Source organism: Ictidomys tridecemlineatus, chromosome 3 (genome assembly GCF_052094955.1).
Source record: "Ictidomys tridecemlineatus isolate mIctTri1 chromosome 3, mIctTri1.hap1, whole genome shotgun sequence".
NCBI lineage: Eukaryota > Metazoa > Chordata > Mammalia > Rodentia > Sciuridae > Ictidomys > Ictidomys tridecemlineatus.
Window position 1 is genome coordinate 216326174 of NC_135479.1, and position 19126 is coordinate 216345299.

Consider the following 19126-nt stretch of genomic DNA (forward strand, 5'->3'; position numbering starts at 1 on the left):
TGGGGAGAACGCCCTGCTCCAGGAGGTGTCTTGGAGAGTGCTGGGTGGGGAGAAGGCCCTGCTCCAGGAGGTGTCTTGGAGAGTGCTGGGTGGAGAAGGCCCTGCTCCAGGAGGTGTCTTGGAGAGTGCTGGGTGGGGAGAAGGCCCTGCTCCAGGAGGTGTCTTGGAGAGTGCTGGGTGGGGAGAAGGCCCTGCTCCAGGAGGTGTCTTGGAGAGTGCTGGGTGAGGAGAAGGCCCTGCTCCAGGAGGTGTCTTGGAGAGTGCTGGGTGAGGAGAAGGCCCTGCTCCAGGAGGTGTCTTGGAGAGTGCTGGGTGAGGAGAAGGCCCTGCTCCAGGAGGTGTCTTGGAGAGTGCTGGGTGAGGAGAAGGCCCTGCTCCAGGAGGTGTCTTGGAGAGTGCTGGGTGGGGAGAAGGCCCTGCTCCAGGAGGTGTCTTGGAGAGTGCTGGGTGGAGAGAAGGCCCTGCTCCAGGAGGGGTCTTGGAGAGTGTTGGGTGGGGAGAATGTTCTGCTCTAGCAGGTGCTTGGCAGAGGAAGGTGAGTAGACTCTGAGGCTGCCTGCAGGGCCTTGGGCCATGGGACCTCAGTCCTCAGGTCGCTGCCTCTGAAGGACCTCGGAGGGTCTTGTCTAGATAGTCGGCCTGAGGACTGCACCCACTCCTTGCACATTGTGCCCCTGCCTCCTTGCCTCTCTGGCATTGTCTGTAAGATGAAGCCTGCAAGGTTCCTTGTTCCTGTTCCCTGGTGCCACAGATGGTTTTGACCTACTCCGAGAGCAGAGCTGAGCTGTGGTGGGTCCGGGGACCCAGTGGGTGGGAAGGCACTTACACTGTGTGCAGCACAGCCAGAGTGGCAGCCAGCCTGGGTCGTCATGGAGTCTGCATCGCTTAGGGCCTGCGAGGTCGAGGAGCGTTTCCATTGCTCCTTTCATTTCCATTTTGCAGTTTTACATGTGTTTTGTCCTTTTTTATTATAGGTTACGCTTCCTGGTTAAGAAATGGCAAGAGGTAGATCGGAAAGGAGTCCCACCACAAGGCAGAGCCCCCCGCCCAGGTGTGCACGCCTGTCCTCTGTGCGGTAGTGTTTGTGTCAGTGTTGAGCCGCTTTTCAGGATTACATAGGGCACTGTGAGGACTAGTGAGCCCAGCTAGCACAGCTGTCAGAGGCAGGAGGAGAACTGCAGCGCCAGGTCTGCATGCTGGCACCTGGAGTGGCTCTGCAGCACACGGAAGTGCCAATACGCGGACAGTAACTAGCATTGGATGGAGTCGACGGGGGTCCTCATCCTGTTGGTCTTTCTTGAGGCGCTGCTCATCACCTGGGGCTCAGGCCGATTTCCTCTCTGCTATTCTCTGGGCTGCTGCCACCTGCAGCGTCCACAGCTGGCTTTCTGACAGCAGGCCATCACCAGGAAGCAGGGCACTTGTGGGCCCTTATCCCAGCGTCTAGAGGGCTGGACCATCTGGTGACTTGATGGTTCAGGCCATCAGGAAAACTTGTCCCCACTCTGGGCCATGCCTGGTCTTCAGTTTGTCCTCCCTCCTCCTGACACCACTCCTCAGAGATGGCAGAGGCAAGAGAACCCCACCTTACCCACAGTCCTCTGAGTCTTTCCAGCCATGGGCTGCCTGTGCCAGTGCTAGGGGTTAGGGCCAGGTCTCTAAGACTTTTAAAAATATGGTATAATCTGAGTACTTCTAAAACATTGAAACTGCTCTGAAGGCTCTTAAAAGTTTATCAGTCTTTGGTAGATGGGCCTCCCGACTCAAACACATTTCTTTCTTCTCCTCTTCTGATGTTGCATACCTTTGGGGAAGGGCCCCGAGTGCCACAGCAGCAGCTGTCTCCACCAGAAACCAGACTGACCCCACCAACCCAGGACGAGCCTTCTGGCCTCGCCAGGGATACTGCCCAAGGCTCTGGACCTGCAGCAGCAGCCTTTCCAAGCCGGAAGGAGAGGTCAGTTGTGGTGCTTCAGCCTGCTTACCTCTGGTGACATCTCCCTGCAGCCTGTGGCTCCTTGGCACTGCCCCCGCCTACAGACAAGGCAAGGTGTACAGTGAGCTTCGAGAGCCACATACTAGTTCTGTCCAGGAGGTCTAGGCCTCACCAGCTGCAGAGGGAAAATGGCCCTGGTAGGAGGACAGCCAAGTGGGGCTGGACAGCCTGTGTTTTGCCCAAGGGAAGGGCAGGTGGGCTACCTCAGGCTATGGGGTGAAGGATGCATATTTGATGGCCTACTGAATGAAGTAACATGACAGTTTCTACTCACTTTAACTGTGAAACAGTCTGGAATTGGTTCTTAAACCACTATGTCTGTAGCATTTGCTGTTAAAGTCTTAGTGTTCTCTGTGACGTGAAGCTGCCCGGGGTGCCCATTTCCCAGGAGCCTGGACAGCAGCTCCTGATGCACACATCATGGTACCATCTGTTGGGTTCAATCTTTCCTTTTTTCTTTTTTCTCCTCATTTGGTGGTTTGAAGATCTGCTCCATCCCCAAATTCAAGATCAGAAAGATCTCTGGCTGCCTCTCAAGATTCAGAACATTCTTTGACAGAATATATTCACCATTTAGAAATGATCCAGCAAAGACTAGTGGGGGTGCAACCAGGTAACGACAGTCCTCGGAATACTTGTTAAAATGACGTAACTCCCCCTGGGAGTGTGAGACAACGTAGGCAGGGGTGCTGGTGTTCTGCCCAGTCCTTGCCAGCTCTATCTAGTCTTATGCTCAGTGGGTGCACAGTGGACGGGACAGACACTCAGTGCTAGTCAGTTTGGCTCAGGCCTGGACTTTTTGTCCTTTCTCTTACATTGAGATTACATTGAGTTCTGTTTCTCTCTTTTTTAATATGTATTTATTTTAGTTGCAGTGGATACAATACCTTTATTTACTTTTATGTAGTGCTGATGATCAGACCCCTTGCTCTATCCCTGGGCCACAGCTGCAGCTCCTACCCAGTGTTTCTTGAGCATCATAATTAAGCCACGTTTCATTTTTACCAAAATTGAGATGAAATCAGTAATAGCATCTGGGAATTATGAGATTACTTTTAAAAGATGTGTGAAATCACTACATTATTTTTACTTGTTTTTAGATTCCACTTCAAAGAAATCCTGCCGCCAGAAGACGAAACAGTGAATAAAGTCCTGTGGCTCTTAACCTGTGGCCTTTCTATTTGAGGAAAGGTGTTTTTTCCTAAGGAAAGCGCATGTGACCAGGGCACTCCTCATGAGCCCCTGATGCCAGCCCCAAGTGCCACCAAGTCCCTCCTCGAGGCATTGCAGCAAAGCCACATGGAGCAGTTCTGGCAGATCTCTGTGCGTTCCTGCTCCCAGCCTCCTGGCCTCTGCGTGGCGGCTTCATGACTGCCCCAGGCCTGTTGGCAGAGCCTCCCTGCCTCTTTGGGAGGGAAGTGAGGACAGCTTGCAGTTGTTTATTTTCTTAAGTGTACAGATGGGAACTTGTTTAAAGTTTTGAGTTTTAAACGCACACAGGTGGGAAGGAGCAAAGTGTAAGCCCTGTTCTGTTGTGAGCAGCCTGGTGCTGGTGTCTGGTTCACCCAGTGTGTGCTTCTCATTGGCAAAAAATGAAAAAATAAAACCTAGATTTATGTCAGACTGTGGAAAGCCAAACGCGTGAGTGAGCTCAGGTCACTCTTCACTGTGCATCACCCTACTGTTCCTCATTCCTTTCACTTAATTAGTGGGTATATGGTCACTGTTTGAAAATGTTCATAATGAAAGATGAAGAAAATGCATCGTGGTCCAGTAAAGTCCAGCCCAGGAATGCCTCCTAATTCCATTTTGCTCTGCCATTCACTGACATCAGTAGGGTGTCCCGCAGTTCAGTTCTGGCGTCACCCCGTCAAGAGTCCAGGGTGGAAAACAAAACCACTCTAGGTTTTCAAGGGGGTTGGATGCAAGGATTGGGCTGCTCTGATGACGGATGAGGTGGACCTGGACCACAAGGTGAAGCAGCTGGAGATGCACAACAGGTCAAGTGGTCATTGGGGCTCAGGAACAGGCCCCTCCCACAGAAGATAGTCCCCAAGGAGAGAGGAGATGCCCGGGCCAGGTGCTTTGCAGAATCCAACACCCCATGCAAAACCAAGATGGACACACAGGCAGATGGTCATCAGAGTTCACCCCAGGCTACTGTTCTCGCCTCTTATCCATGTCCTGTTACTGGAGTGTGAATTGATACACCTCCCTGACACCAGGTAGCATCTTTCTCTCCAAAGCCCATGAAGCATCCGTTGCAGCAGTCTAGGCTACAGTGCAGATGTCCTCCAGGCCCTGTGACGTGATGCCTGCAAACTGGTTTGTACAGTAAATGCACCACAACCCTTCATGTGAAGTGAGAGGAGAGCTGGGCATGGTGCACACCTGTCCTCCCAGTGACTCCTCAGAGGGAGGAAGATTGCAAGTTCAAGGCCAGGCTAGGGAACTTAGTGTCTCAAAAAACAAAAAGGGCTGGGATGTAGCCCAATGATAAAGCACCCCTGGGCTCAATCCTCAGCATCCAAAACAGAGGAAATGAAAGGGGGTGTGTTTGATGCATCCGTTAAAGTAAGAGGCACAACTAGTCATGGCTCTCGTTGGTATCTGTCACCGTCTTCCTTTGTATAGTCTTTGTTTTTCTGTCCCCTACTAGCGTTGTGGCTGGTTGGGTGGCCTGTGCCTTCCCCCTGTAAGACAACACTGGTGACCTCTACTTCAGAGGACTTCTTTTTCTTCCCCTATGATTGACCTTGAAGCACAAGTACCATGAGGTGCTGGTGAGGCCCAGGTCGCAGACTTTGCTCACTGCCGCCTCCTGGGTTTCTGGGACCAGGAACCCCCCCGGCTCAGGAGCCCCATTCCCGTGTGTCTGTGCCGACAGAATAGGGTCATGTGCTGGAGAGCAAGAATTGGTCCAAGGTCCTTTCTGATCTTCAGCCATTGGGCTTCCAGCTGTTGGAACTTGCTCAGTGCACATCCCAGCCGGGACTGTCTTCATCCTGTCTTCCCACCACTGGACAAGCTGCTGCTGGCGATGGGAGTTTGTGGCAAGATGGTACAGTCCTTGCTCAGAAACCCAGGGCCACACCATGAGAAGAGGTTTCTGATTAGAAGCAAAGGATAAGTCTACAGACAAGTTTTGGGAGGACAAGCAAGTCCATGTCTGGAACAGCAGTGGGCAAATGTGGGGACAACACACTGGAGCAGCTGTGGCACCTGTGCTGCCCGGCTATGTGATCCTTGCCTGCTAATTCCATTTTGCTCTGCCATTCACTGACACCAGTAGGGTGTCCCCTAGTTCAATTCTGGTGTCACCCCGCAGGCTCCACAAGTTAGGGACTCAGTCTCCCAATACTGCCTCCACAAGTGGGGTCCCCAGGCTACTCAGGGTTCTACCCAGCCAACTACAGACCTGTGGTCCCCTACCTGTTTGGTAGTTTGCTGGAATGATCTAGGAAAGCACTGAATATGGGACTTTATTACTCAGGCTGCAACAGGAACATCCTGGTGGAAGATACACAGCACTGGAGCAGGCTTCTGCACCCTCTGCACTGTGACACCCCCACACAGGCTGTGCTCACCACCAGCCTGGGAGCTTGTGGTCAAGAGTTTTTACCACGGCTTCACTATACAACCATGACTGAGATCACTGGCTCCATGACTGAACTCCTGGCTCATAAAAAAGACAGCATCATGCGCCAGGGGTCAGGGGCAGAGACTACACACACATGCATGTGTAGGTACCTAACAACACATGTCGGCAGCACTTCCTGGAAAATGGCACACGGCTGCATGTGTCTGGCATGACGGCATGGTGATGTCGTGGGCCCCACCCAGCAGCAGCTGCTCTGGCAGAAGGGCAGAGTGGCCTGCTGAAGGTTGTCTTTCAACATCTGCTCGGTGATCCTGTCTTACAAGTTTGAGGTGACGTCTCATGGGTGTGCCTTAAACCAGTAGCTCATGTGTCATGCTACATATGCAAGTGGGATCACCTAGTTTCTTTTTCTCTTTTTTGTAACCCTGGGGACTTAGCCCAAGGGTTCTCTACCACTGAGCTCTACCCTCAGCCCTTTATTTTGAGGTTTTGAGGCAGGGTCTCACTAACTTGCCCAGGCTGGCCTCAGACTTGAGATCCTCCTGTCTCAGCCTCACCAGTTGGGATCACAGTCAAGTACCACTGTGCCTAGCTCCTGGTTTCTTTTTCTCTATATTTTTTATTTTTTTATTTTTAATTTTTATGGTACCAGGGATTGAACTTGGGGACATTCAACCACTGAGACATATGCCCAGCCCTATTTTGTATTTTATTTAGAGACCGGGTATCACTGAGTTGCTTAGTGCCTTATTGTGGCTGAGGCTGGCTTTGAACTCAAGATCCTCTGTTGTCAGCCTCCTGAGCTGCTGGGATTACAGGTGTTTGCCACCAAGTCCAGCCCTAATTTCTTAATCATAGTTGAGTGAAGGACTACTGAGAGATGCCACTGAGGACCACCACATACTTCCCCATTCCAACATAAACAGCTCTCTCTCCTCTGCTGCCAAGATAGGTTTTTTGTTTTTGCCTGCTGGTCCCTAGATGCAAGAACTCCAAAATTCCCAGAACTCATTCACAGTCTATGGGCTCTTGGTGTGTTCTTGATGAGTGTCCTATTTGGCCTGAGACAAATTAGAAAGGGCCAGACCCTCCCCAAAGGGTATTTTCTGTATTCTTTCTTGGACAAGCAGTTCTGGCCTGTGGAGTGGGGCTGCCTGGTGCTGCTCACCCCAGCCTCTGCTGGAATCAAATGGGAGTGGAGCCAGAGGCTGTGGTAGAGACTGGCGTCTCCCTGCTGGAGCCCAGTGCTATCATTGTGGCTGCTGCTGCTGCTTGGACAGTCACACCACTTCTGCTGCTTCATGGCTGCTGCTGGATTCAGTGGACAATGACCCCAGGCTTGCCCTGGGGTTTTCCCAGTCCCCTGGGTGGTGGTAGTGAGCATCTCTTCCAGTGCTGCCCAAAAGCTGAGTGTGCGCCCGTAAGAACTCCATTTCCTACATCCTCGGGACACTCCTCAGAGCCGTCAGCAGTGCGCAGCACAGGCTCCAGCAACCCTGCTTGGGGGTCTCTTGCTCTGCCTTCTCATGATTTCTACCTGAACTCAGCAAAAGAACCCTTGGGCATTCTCTCTCTTTTCCTTCTCTTTTTTCTCTCTCCCCCTCTCTCCTTTCCTCCCACCCTCCTTCCCTGTGGTCACTTTTGCTTTGCTAGCTATCAACTGAGCTACACCCCCAGCCCATGTTTATTTTTTTAATGTGGTACTAAGGATTGGACGCAGTGGCTCACACATGCTAGGCAAGCGCTCTACCACAGCTACAAAGCCAGCCCTCTCCCTCCTTCAAACGATGATGGTATGACATGATATGTGACAGGGTTGGACGTTTTTCTCCTGGATGGCTATTAAACCTGCAGTAGGATACTTTGTCCCACAGTGGAGGATCTCTAAAGCAAGATAGAAGGAGTGAGCCCTAGAGACTTCCCATGATATCAAACCTCTCTTCTAATCTTTTCTTCTGGGAAATGGAAACCCAAAGTTTAAACAAATAATAAACAATAAAAACAAATTTTGGGAAAAAAAAAACTGGGCTGACTGGCAATGTGACCTTTGACCCTGCAGAATCTAAATGTGGAGGACAGGAACCACAAAGTTCCCCAGGGTTACTGGGAATGATGGTACGGGGGCTGCTCTTGATCCTGCCCCTGGGTTTTCAGACACCTGTTCTCTCTCTTTGTGGAAATGGTTTGAATTTAATGCACCCTAGCAAATAGCATTCAGTCTTCAGAGTACCCCCAACTGGACAGTTCAGCTGAGCCTTTATCCAGGCACTCCATCAGGTGGTGGATCCCACAGCCACGCCACTTCCATGGTATTCAACAAATCCGTTTGGAATGTTAGGTGGGAAGCTGTGTCAATGGAACAAACACGTGAGGGTGGTATTTGTGGGCAGAAAAGTCAAATCCAAATCCGGAATGAGTCTCTTGTGAAAATGAACCACTGGCTCATCCATGGGAAATGTTACAGTGGAAGACTTCCAGCATCAACTAGATTGGTTCATTCCTGATTTAAGGAGCCATATTTTGAGCCTAGTATTGGTCTCTTTTGCTGACAAGTTAGACATTGAGTGGCAGCTAGGGGTTAGCTCAGCTTTGGTCAGAGAACCAATGCACTTAGGCTCATGAATAACCTCCACGTCCATACAACTTTGGCTGCTTTGTCCGTGTGCCATCATGTCATGAACAGCTTGTCCAATGTCAGCTGTCTGCGTCATTCTGTCCACTTGGTTGGGTAGTTGTTCTTTCATGGATACTGTGTTGTGGGCATTAGCATTCATACAAAGATCATTAGTACCTAGTGCAATGTCTAGCTACATGACTTTGCAGACATTTTGGGGCCCATCTTCAAACTGCTTTTCCTTGACCAGCTACCCAGGCCATCCATTGCTGCCCATCTCACCTTGGAGCCCTGTCTGAAATGCTGCCTAGTGGGAGCATGTGTATGTTCCTTCCACCATTTCTCATGGCTACCCCTGAGTGTGGCTGTAACTACTGTTTTCATTTTGAACTGAGTTAACCCATCATCTGTGAACCAAGTTAACAAAGTTCAAGATTTTTCTTCTATCAACTGGTAGTTAGAGTTCCCCCCAATGGTCATTCATACATGTGAAATGACAGTCTCAGATACAACAGTAGTGGACATTCTGCAGCTTGCTTGATGACCTCTGTACATTCTCATGCTCAATCCCAAATGTATTGCTTCCATTTGATGGGGACTGCGGCTGGGTCCAGCTAACTTTATGTTTTGCCTATGGTAATTAGAAGTTTGGGTTGCATAGACACTTGGTATCTTGTAATCAGGTGCTCCATCTCCATCAGAAAGCAAGCGTGTGTACGTGTATAGAATCCCCTGCAAAGGCAGACAGTTCTCTGCTCCAGGTGGCAGGACAGAACTTTAAGGTCCTTTATTCTGAATCTCCCATTGGGTCATGAAGGAAATTACACACTGCCTAACTCTTCCCCATTGACATGGATGCCATACCTGCTAGACTGTGTGGCCCAGCCAGGAGATCTGCTTGCATCACTTCCTGGACCTAATGCAGAGGCTTTTCTTTCTGGACTGTTTTCAAAACTGGTGATCTTCCACATTCTCCCATGAGTGGGCCAGGGCAATATTCTGAGGCGTGGAACACATTGCCTTTAGAACCCGAGGCAAGAACCAGCTCAAGAATCATCAAATGTCAAAATAAAATAGAGAATCCAAAAAAAAAAAGAGAAAAATCTGAATCGATAGTAATATAAATAATTTTTCAATTAAAAAGAGAATCATCAAATGTCTAGCTTTCTCAACAGCAGGAGGTCCAGATACAGTGATTCCTCTACTTTGGAAGGGATACTGTATAATACCCCTAGATCCTAAAAAAAGGATGTAGCCAGTCTCTGAATTTTCTCAGCGTTTATCTCCAACTTTGGAGCAGCTAGGTATTACCAAGTTCTCCAGCATCTTCTGTCCTGCTCATCTGGCTGATCAACCTAATGTCACTGATGTAAAGGAAATGTCTTTAGGAAGCTGAGGTGGTCATTGATATCCTATATGTCAGGAAACTACTTGATTTTACATTCTAGCTTCCTTCATCATAATTCCACCCTACAAAAACTTCTCAACATGCTAGTGCTTAAAGCTTGTGATGGGTGATATCATGTCTCCCAGAAAGAATGCCTAGGTCTTAACACTCGTACCAGTGAATGTGACCTTATTTGGAAGTGGATCCCGAAGATGACAGAATTGAGCTCATTAGGTACACCCACATCAAGTACAGATGGTTTCTTTATAAAAAAGGGAAATTCGGGTACACAGATCAGCATGTGGACGTGAAGGTAGAGACTGAGGCAATGCATGCATCTGGAAGCCAAGAACATCAGACTGCAGGAAGCCACCAGGTGCTGAGGGAGGCAGGGAACGACTGCTGGCCTTCAGATGGAGCCACTGCTGCATCTCAGAAGTCTAGCCTCCAGAACTTAGACAATAAACTGTTAAGTTGCCCCGTGTATAGTACTGCAGCTGTCCCCTCTGCATCTCACATTTCTGCCTGAATTATCTTGAGAAACAACCGTGATTTAACGTCTGCGTCCGGTTGGCGGGGAGGCGGAGCCCAGCGGGGTTGACAGCGCTGAGCCACGCGGGCTGGCTCCTTTGGCTTCCAGCAGGTTGGGATAGGGGGACCTTTGAGGGCCTCCACCCCGAAGTCTGCAACCTCGTGCCAAAGGTCTTCTCCCAGCCAGGCAGGGTTCCAAGCTTAACGTCAGGCAGTTGCCTGCGCGGCGCTGCAGCGGGCAGGTTTCTTCGCCTGCAGGCGGACTTGGCTTGCGATTGCTCGTTGCTCAGCGGTGCTGTTGAGGCGTGGGCGCCGGAGCGCAAGGGCGACCGAGCCCTGCAAGTCTCCCGGAGCCACGACCACCGCAGACTCGCGTCACGTGGCCCGGCCTTTGCGGCGCAGGACAGCGTTCCCGGAGCGAGCTCACCTGGCCCACGACTCACCACAGAACGGGTCGGGGGAGAGCGCGGAGTCTGCGCACCGTCCGCGCCGGAGCTCGCGGACGCAGCACCCAGATGCAGGTAGGCGGAACCGCGCGAGTCCGGGAGCACCACCGGAGCCCGCTGCAGCCCTCGCACCGGAGCCAGAGCCCGGCTCCGCCACGCCCACGCACGGGTGGGGCCCGCTGCGGGAGAGGCTCTCATCTTGCCCAATTGGGGCCCGGGGCGGCCCGAGGCATTCTCTGGACCAATGGAAGCGAGCCTTTCGTGTTGCTGGGCGGGGCCGGGAGGCTGGGCCGGGCTGAGACCCGCCGCGCACGCGCGCTTCATGCGCCCGTTCTTCCGCGCAGGCGCGCTCCGGGGCTGGCCTGGGCGGCAAGACGGGGCTGCTGGGCCGGGCGGCGGCGCCAAAGACCTGCCTGCGCCCGTGCCCCCGCCTGTGCGGAGCCGCCCGGGCCTCGCTCCGCCCGCCGCCGGCTGCCAGCGACTGCTGCGGCTCTGCAGGCCGCGGAGAGCGCGGTGGTCGCCTGCACGCCCACCAGGGGCCATGGCCGACCGCGGGTGCCCGCTCGAGACTGCGCCGCTGCCCGTCGAGGTGCGCGAGAGCCTGGCGGAGCTGGAGCTGGAGCTGTCGGAAGGTGAGCGCTGGACCCCGGGATCCTCAGGACCGCACCCGGAACCCGCCGCGCTCACCCCCGACCCCCACCACCCTCACCCGCGACCCTCACGGGGGACCCCGCCGCCCTCACCCGGGACCCTCACGGGGGACCCCCCGCCCTCACCCGGGACCCTCACGGGGGACCCCGCCGCCCTCACCCGCGACCCTCACGCGGGACCCCGCCGCCCTCACCCGCGACCCTCACGCGGGACCCCGCCGCCCTCACCCGCGACCCTCACGGGGGACCCCGCCGCCCTCACCCGCGACCCTCACGCGGGACCCCGCCGCCCTCACCCGCGACCCTCACGGGGGACCCCGCCGCCCTCACCCGCGACCCTCACGGGGGACCCCCCGCCCTCACCCGGGACCCTCACGGGGGACCCCGCCGCCCTCACCTGCGACCCTCACGGGGGACCCCCCGCCCTCACCCGCGACCCTCACGGGGGACCCCGCCGCCCTCACCCGCGACCCTCACGGGGGACCCCCCGCCCTCACCCGGGACCCTCACGGGGGACCCCGCCGCCCTCACCCGCGACCCTCACGGGGGACCCCCCGCCCTCACCCGCGACCCTCACGGGGGACCCCGCCGCCCTCACCCGCGACCCTCACGCGGGACCCCGCCGCCCTCACCCGCGACCCTCACGGGGGAACCCCGCCCTCACCCGCGACCCTCACGCGGGACCCCGCCGCCCTCACCCGCGACCCTCACGCGGGACCCTGCCGCCCTCACCCGCGACCCTCACGGGGGAACCCCGCCCTCACCCGCGACCCTCACGGGGGACCCCCCGCCCTCACCCGGGACCCTCACGGGGGACCCCGCCGCCCTCACCCGCGACCCTCACGGGGGAACCCCGCCCTCACCCGGGACCCTCACGCGGGACCCCGCCGCCCTCTGCAGATCCGGGCTGCCCTGCGGCAGGGGTCAGAGTCAAGACGCGAGTCTGGGTCCTGCAGGGTCTACTGGGCGGGGCAGCTGCGAGCTGGAGCGTCTTCTGGGAGCTACTGCTGTCTCCCCTGATGCAGACCCCGCAGCCCAACTCGGACTCCTAGGCGCCTACCCCGGGCCCCTGCAGAACTCGCAGCCTCACCTGCAGATGGGTAGTGACAGCCCTTCCCTCTGGCATAGAGGCTGACACACCTTAATGCCTGCAGAATACTTAACACTTAGAGGGAGGTCAGTCCCCTGCAAGGAAGTTTTGAAAGTTAAAAAAATTTGGAAAGTCCAGTAAATGGTTGTCTAATCATTACAAATAGACTGGGATTTGGATCTTATTCCTCCCAAGGCCTGTGTCCTGGCGGCCCATTCACTGTCACTGGCAAAAGAGTAAGTTCTCCCCCACTATCAGGGAGGCCATGTAGTCCTGGAGGAAAAGCATCTGAACATTTAACTCTGCTTTTGAGACTTAAATGCGTTTTCGGCTTTTAGAACCCACTCTTTCCACAATCTCATTATTTTAAATTGAAGCTTTATGATTATATGTAGTGGTTGGGTCCATCCTGACGAACTCAGACATGCATGCAAATAGATTTCAATTCATGATTCCCACGTTTCCCCTCCTGGCCTCCCTCCCCTCTCCCATTCTCCTTCCTCTACTAGACTTGCCAGTCTATGTATTTGTAATTGATTAGTTATTATTTTTACTGTAAGTTTCAGATTGGTATGTTTTACTGTGGCTGGTATAGTGAATTCTTAAAACAACATCAAATTAAATAGGCATTGGCATGTACCAACTTGTAATTTTTACCGACCTTAGGAGGTAGACACTTGTTGTTATCTGTTTTACACATAATAAAACATCTGCTTGGCAACTCTTTTGAATTTATGATTTGGATTCTTAAAGATTCTGTGATATGAGGCACATTTTAAAAAATGCAAGAACAGTAAGAAATGGATGAATTTGAGAATTCTTGGTGATAAGATGTCCCTAGGATGTCTGATAGGAATGATTCTGACAGGACTTACTGTACTGAATTTGTTAGAGCTCCTTGTTTAGGGAAATGACGGGTGTACCTTACTTTTTTTTTTTTTTTCAGGAGGGTGGGTACCAGGGACTGAACTTAGGGGCACCTGACCACTGAACCTTAATAGGGCTGGGGAGCCCTATTTTGTATTTTATTTAGAGACAGGGTCTTGTGGAGTTGCTTAGCACCTCACTTTTGCTGAGGCTGGCTTTGAACTCTGGATCCTCCTGCCTTAGTCTCCTGAGCTGCTGGGATTACAGGCATGCACCACCATGTTGGTCATAGCTTACTTTTTATATAAGTAAATGTGCTTTTGCAGATTCTCCTAAGTTCTGCTTGGTATGCTCATTGTCCCTCAGTTTCTTGTGGCTGGATTCTCTGGTGCTTGTTAGGAGTTGACAGGTAACTAAATCACTTCATTTCCTCACAGAACTTTGTAACTTGTGTGGCAACACAAGAACTTCAGTGAAAGAAGTATTCCTTATGTAAAGTTTCTTATCTGTTGAACCTGTTAATACCAATGCTTTGAAATAGGTCAGGGATGTATGGGCTAACAGAAGGGCATAAGACTGTAACACAGGACTGGGGATATAGCTCAGTTGGTCACCTTACATGCACAAGGCCCTGGGTTCGATCCTTAGCACCAAAAAAAGAGAGACTCTAACACAGAGATGAACTGAGAAGCCTGAGAAAGGTGGCCAGCAGGCATTCAGGGAGAAGTGGAGAGCAGCAGCCTTGGTCCTATCCCCTTTCCTAGACTGGCCCCACACCTTTCTTTTGGCCAAAATAGGTCAGCGCTTCCTTGGGCATAGCCAAGCTTGGCCCTGCTCCTGCACTTCACTGTTGGCCCCTATAGTGTGTTGTGGTCATTGTTGACAGTGGGCCTCCCTGTTGGACTTGGAGATGCCTAGTTATAAACTGCGATTAGGCAGTTTTTTGGCATCTCCCCACATGGGCTGGCCATTGTTAAGTGTCTCAAAATCTTCACATAATTATAACATCTCTAAACCTAGGTTTGGTTGCTGTAAAAGGAGGTAAACACCAGCCTTATTGACATTCCAGAGTTTCTGTAAAGATTGACTCAGTGTGGTGAAAGCACATTGAAACTGAAAAGTGTTTTGTTTATAAATTAAAAAGACTTACTGCTAATGAATCATAGTCCTAAAACAAGTGTGATTTTTATATTTTAATTAAGCAGAGATTATAGGAAGTGGGACTCTTTTTTTTGGCCTGTGATGTCCCCCTTCCCAGAAGATAAACTTCTGGTTCAGAAGAAAGTTGTGTCAAAAAAGAGTCACTTCTCCATAGCACTGACATTTGTCTGAGCGAGACTTTGCCTGGACTCAGTTTGTTGCTGCTGAGTGGGTAGGAGGGACGTGGGCACAGCCAATGCTACCTTGGAAGTGGTGGTAGATGGTGCCTGGACCACCTGGGAAGCCTGGCAGAGGAGACTAGTGGGCAACGTCCCCTCCTTCCTTCATGCCTCACACAGGGCGTGGTCCCAGCTTGTTCAGGATCCTCATCTGCAGCAGTGATGGGTGGGACCTTGGGGAATCCAGCTTTGTTCTGATTTCCTCCTGTGGGCTGGGTCTACTGAGTTTCTGTTATGGATCCCAGGAGGGAATACAGCACAGCTATTTCCTTGCTCCTGTGTTTTTTTGTGTTTTTCTGGCCATTTTGCCATACTTGATTTAGGACCTCCTTCACGAACCAGGAGGATAAAGGGTGGAGCTCCCTGGAACCCACTCTTCTTCCATGAACACACACAGAATTCATACCTGTGGCTTCCCAAGGCATATTAGAATGTTCATGGATGAAAGTGAGGTTGTTAGAAGCACAATTGTGATTTTTAAAAAAGAATTCCCAAGCCTTTGTGCTTTACCTGTTATTCTAAGAAATTGCCTTGGACATACCTTGCAGCTGATTTTGGCAATCAGTGCTATATAGTATCTAGAAGTTAATGCTGCCAAACTGCTTTAAAAACATAGACAATGGTGTAAGGTTTGTTCTTTGTGTTAGTGGCCTTCAGTGAGTTAGAGAGGAAATTCCCACACAATAGGCTACATTTTTTTTTATCTGGTTAATAGATCTATTTCATAACTTTGACTTTGGTCTGTTGCATGTTTTCTTGCATTCTAATAATGCAGAGACTCCAGCCTGGATGGAGTCAAATGAAAAGGGGTTGAAAAGCTCAGTTTGTGTATTACCAGGAAGAACTTCTTTCAGATAGTATTTTTCCTTTTCAATTGTCTTTAATTTTTAAAATATGTGATACACTTCTTATTTCCCAAAATGGCAGTATGAAATTGTCTCAGTGTCAACAAGCATTTGTTGTGCTTCTAAATATTTTATGGAATGTAAATGTTCTCATGTCTGAGTTCTGTTCAGTCTGTGTCAGCCCAGCCAGATGCCCTGTTTTGAGTCTTCCCTGGCATTTTTGATGTGAATGCTTTCTTGGCCCTCTCATTGTACTTGTTTGCCCTTTTGGAGTTCTCCCTCTTTCTGTGTTTGCATCTTTATGCATGGGCATTGATTCAGTGATTGTAGAGTGCCTCTGGTGCAAGGTCAAGTTCAGCTCCAAAGGTCAGGTTTGGCTCTGTTTTTTTCCATGGAGCATAAGGCCCCATACAGTCTTGTGTCAAAGCAGTGCACACCTGTGGCAGTGAAGGAGGGCACAGAGGAAGTGTAGGATATAGGGGTCTTCTTTGACCCTGGCCTTTTCCATTGCCACCTCTGGTGTCTGCTTCCTGTGTTCCCTTCCAGGTGTGATCTGCCCATGTTCCCAAACCAGGGATCATAGACCTCAGGGTCCCTGAGATCCTGCCTGGGGCATGTGAGGAAAAGCTTCTTTCATAATAATGCTGAAATGGCAGTTCTGTTCCTCCATTGTTAATGTGTGCTGATAGTCCGAAGCCCTAAGGAAAGCTGCTGTGCTTAGCAGGAGTCCAGGCCTGGACTCCAACAGTACTAAGGCAAGGTTTTACTCACCACTGCCCTACTCACCGTTAAAAAAAAAAAAAAAAAGTGCCACTTTTACATAACCCTACAGTGATAAAGCAGGAAAGATGAATTTTCAAAAATCTCTACCTGCAAATGTTATCTTCTCAGCAGTCCATGATAAGGGCAGGGCATGGGTGTGCTTCTGTGGAGCACCTGCCTGCCGAAGCTGCAGCTGTGCAGTCCACCCTGCAGCTGGTGTGTGGATAGTTGCTCTTGGGAAATGCTATGTGCACTTGGACAAATGGATAGCAGACAAACTGCAGACTTGCACATTTGGTGAATATTTTCTGGAAAAGAAATGAGAGAAAATAACTGACAATTTATGAACAATAATATTGTGCTTTTTAAGCAAAAATTTGAAAATTTTATCTACTATTTGTGGTATTCCTAGTACTCAAAAGATATTTTGATCAGTATTGTTGCAATATTAACAAATGCTTAAGTTTTTGATATTATGTGATAAAATATGACAAAAGAATCTACACAATTCTGTGAACTCTATTCTCCAAATGATTGTCCAAAATCACATACAGATCTGTTCAGAGGCAGACCTACAGGTTTAATGTCACAGTGTGGAATGTTGACAGGTGGGCTTTAGACTCTGCGCTGCAGCTATTCTTCAAGAAATATAGTGGGGTTGGATGTGGTGGTGTACACCTGTAATCCCTGCTGCTGAAGAGATTAAGGCAGGAGGATTTCAAGTTCAAAGCCAGCCTCAGCAAAAGCGAGGTGCAACTCAGTGAGACCCTGTCTCTAGATAAAATACAAAAAGAGGCTGGGATGTGGTCCAGTGGTTGAGTTCCCCTGAGTTCAATCCCTGATACCCAAGCCCCTCTTCCCTCCCCTTCCGCTTCCCCTTCCCCTTCCGCTTCCCCTTCCCCTTCCCTTCCCTCCTTCCTTCCTTCCTTCCTTTCTCTCTCTCTCTCTCTTTTTTTTTTTTTGTGGGGGTGCCGCTTTAGAGAGCCTGTCTACAGTGCTGAAGAGGCTTCCTGCCCCTTTCCAGCCGTTGTGAGGGGCGCTCCACCTGGGTTTCCACAGGACCATGCGCAGCTGAGTACCAGCACAGGTGCATCCAGTGTCTCCAAGAAGCCAGTCACTAAAGACCCAAAGCTGCAGAGTGGAAGTTTCTATAAATCTGTGTTTTTTATTAACAGTATCATTTATGTTAACATGGTGGATTCATTTTAAAAATTTAAGTGAACTAAATATTTTAAAAATTTCTATTTAAAGTTTTAATTTGGTATATATTGATAGATGTGATCCATATAAACAAAAGCTCAGTTTTTAACATTGTGAAGGGACCCTGAGTCCAGAACATTGGAGAGATGCTGGCTATGCAGCTTTTATTAGATGTTTTCATAGATTTATTTGTATTTTTATAACATTTTAAGCTGTTGCCTGATACACAAGATTTCTGTTTATATATATATGATATATAATATGAATAATATATATATGAACAACCAAGTGTTTCAGGTCTTTGAATTTATAAAAATTATATGAATTGACTGGCTGCTCATGATTCAGGAATATTTCTTTCAGCATTTATTTCTTTTTTATAATAACTCATCCCAGTGAGTTGTCCTTTAACAGAATTTTGACTTATACATTTCTTGAAGAATTTCAGTGCCATTGGGGCATGCCCATCATCTCAGCTATTGGGAGGCCAAAACAGGAGGATTGCAAGATTGGGGCCAGCCTGGGCAACTTAGCCAGACGCTATCTCAAAATAAAGTTTTAAAAAAGACCTGGAAATGGAACTCAGTAGTAGAGCACTTGCTTAGAATGTATGAGGTATTGGGTTCAATCACCAATATGGCGAATAAAAAAAAAAAGAATTTTTTTTAAACTTTTTTTTTTTTTTAGAGAGAGAATTTTTAATATTTATTTTTTAGTTGGTGGACACAACATCTTTGTTGGTATGTGGTGCTGAGGATCGAACCCAGGCCGCACGCATGCCAGGCGAGCGCACTACCGCTTGAGCCACATCCCCAGCATCCCCCCCAAAAAAGAATTTCAATAGCAGGTCAAATAGCACATGACCCTACTTGTATAAACGAGTCCAAAACAGTCACATTTGTAGAAGCAGAGAGTAGAATGGTGGTGGCAGGGCTGGGCAGGGAGAATCTGGGAGGTGCCGGTCACAGCAAGATAAGCAACTCCTGGAGACCCACTGTACTGTATGGTGTATATGGTTGACAGTCCTCTAGTGTATGCCTAGAAGTCTTTTAGGAAAGTAGATTCTATGTTCTCTGTTCTTATCTCACAACAGAAAGGGAGGGAGCAGACTTTTAGAGGTGATTGTCATGATTATGGTGACAGTGTGTTAGCTTTTCATCGCTGTGTCTAAAAGACCCGACAAGAACAACTTGGAGGAGGGGAAGTTTTATTTTGGCTTGTGATTTTAGAGGTTCGGTCCATGGTCAGCTGGCCCCAAGACAGATATGTCATGGTGTGAGGGTGTGGCAGAGGAGAGCTGTCAGCTGTGGTAGCCAGGAAGAGGGTGTGGGGGAAGGGCCAGGCAGGGCCCAGTCCCCAAGGCCATGCCTCTCCAGCCATGCCCCACCTGCCTGCAGTTTTCACCATTTACCAGTAATACAAATCATTAATCCATCAAATGGGTGGACCTGCTGGTCAGAGCCCTCCTGAGCCACCACTGCCTAAGAGCCTGCCTCTGAGTTTCCTGCCACGTGGACGTGTCCTCAGCACGCTGAGCTCTGGGCAGACCTTCCAGATCCAACCACGTTTCATGGGTATATATTTACCTTCAAGCTTTTCAAGATGTATACATCAAACACATACAAATTTTTGTCATTCAAGCCTCAATTTAAAACAGGAATATCAATACCATGATTTAAGTTTAATACTGTAAACTTTTCCCATGCTTCATTGCCAACGTCCCCTGCCTGTTCAGCTCCTGCCTTTGTCTTATGACTG

At 50.2% G+C, this 19126-nt stretch overlaps 2 protein-coding genes across 22 annotated transcripts in view; both read left to right on the forward strand.

The window, feature by feature from the left end:
* Positions 1-3634, forward strand: part of Pcnt (pericentrin) — a 96714-nt gene extending 93080 nt beyond the window's left edge. For all 10 annotated transcript variants that reach the window (XM_078044816.1, XM_078044819.1, XM_078044818.1 and 7 more), the window contains 4 exons: positions 975-1051; positions 1816-1957; positions 2482-2609; positions 3097-3634. In XM_078044816.1, coding sequence (XP_077900942.1) covers positions 975-1051; positions 1816-1957; positions 2482-2609; positions 3097-3140 — 391 coding nt within the window. In that variant the 3' untranslated portion in view covers positions 3141-3634. The remainder of the gene's footprint in view (positions 1-974; positions 1052-1815; positions 1958-2481; positions 2610-3096) is intronic.
* Positions 3635-10910: 7276 nt separating this feature from the next.
* Positions 10911-19126, forward strand: part of Dip2a (disco interacting protein 2 homolog A) — a 92641-nt gene continuing 84425 nt past the window's right edge. For 7 of the 12 annotated variants that reach the window (XM_078044828.1, XM_078044830.1, XM_078044831.1 and 4 more), the window contains exon 1: positions 10912-11207. In XM_078044828.1, coding sequence (XP_077900954.1) covers positions 11117-11207 — 91 coding nt within the window. In that variant the 5' untranslated portion in view covers positions 10912-11116. Of the gene's footprint in view, positions 11208-19126 lie in introns of all 12 variants that reach the window. The other 5 variants (XM_078044832.1, XM_078044833.1, XM_078044835.1 and 2 more) reach the window with 2 other exon arrangements.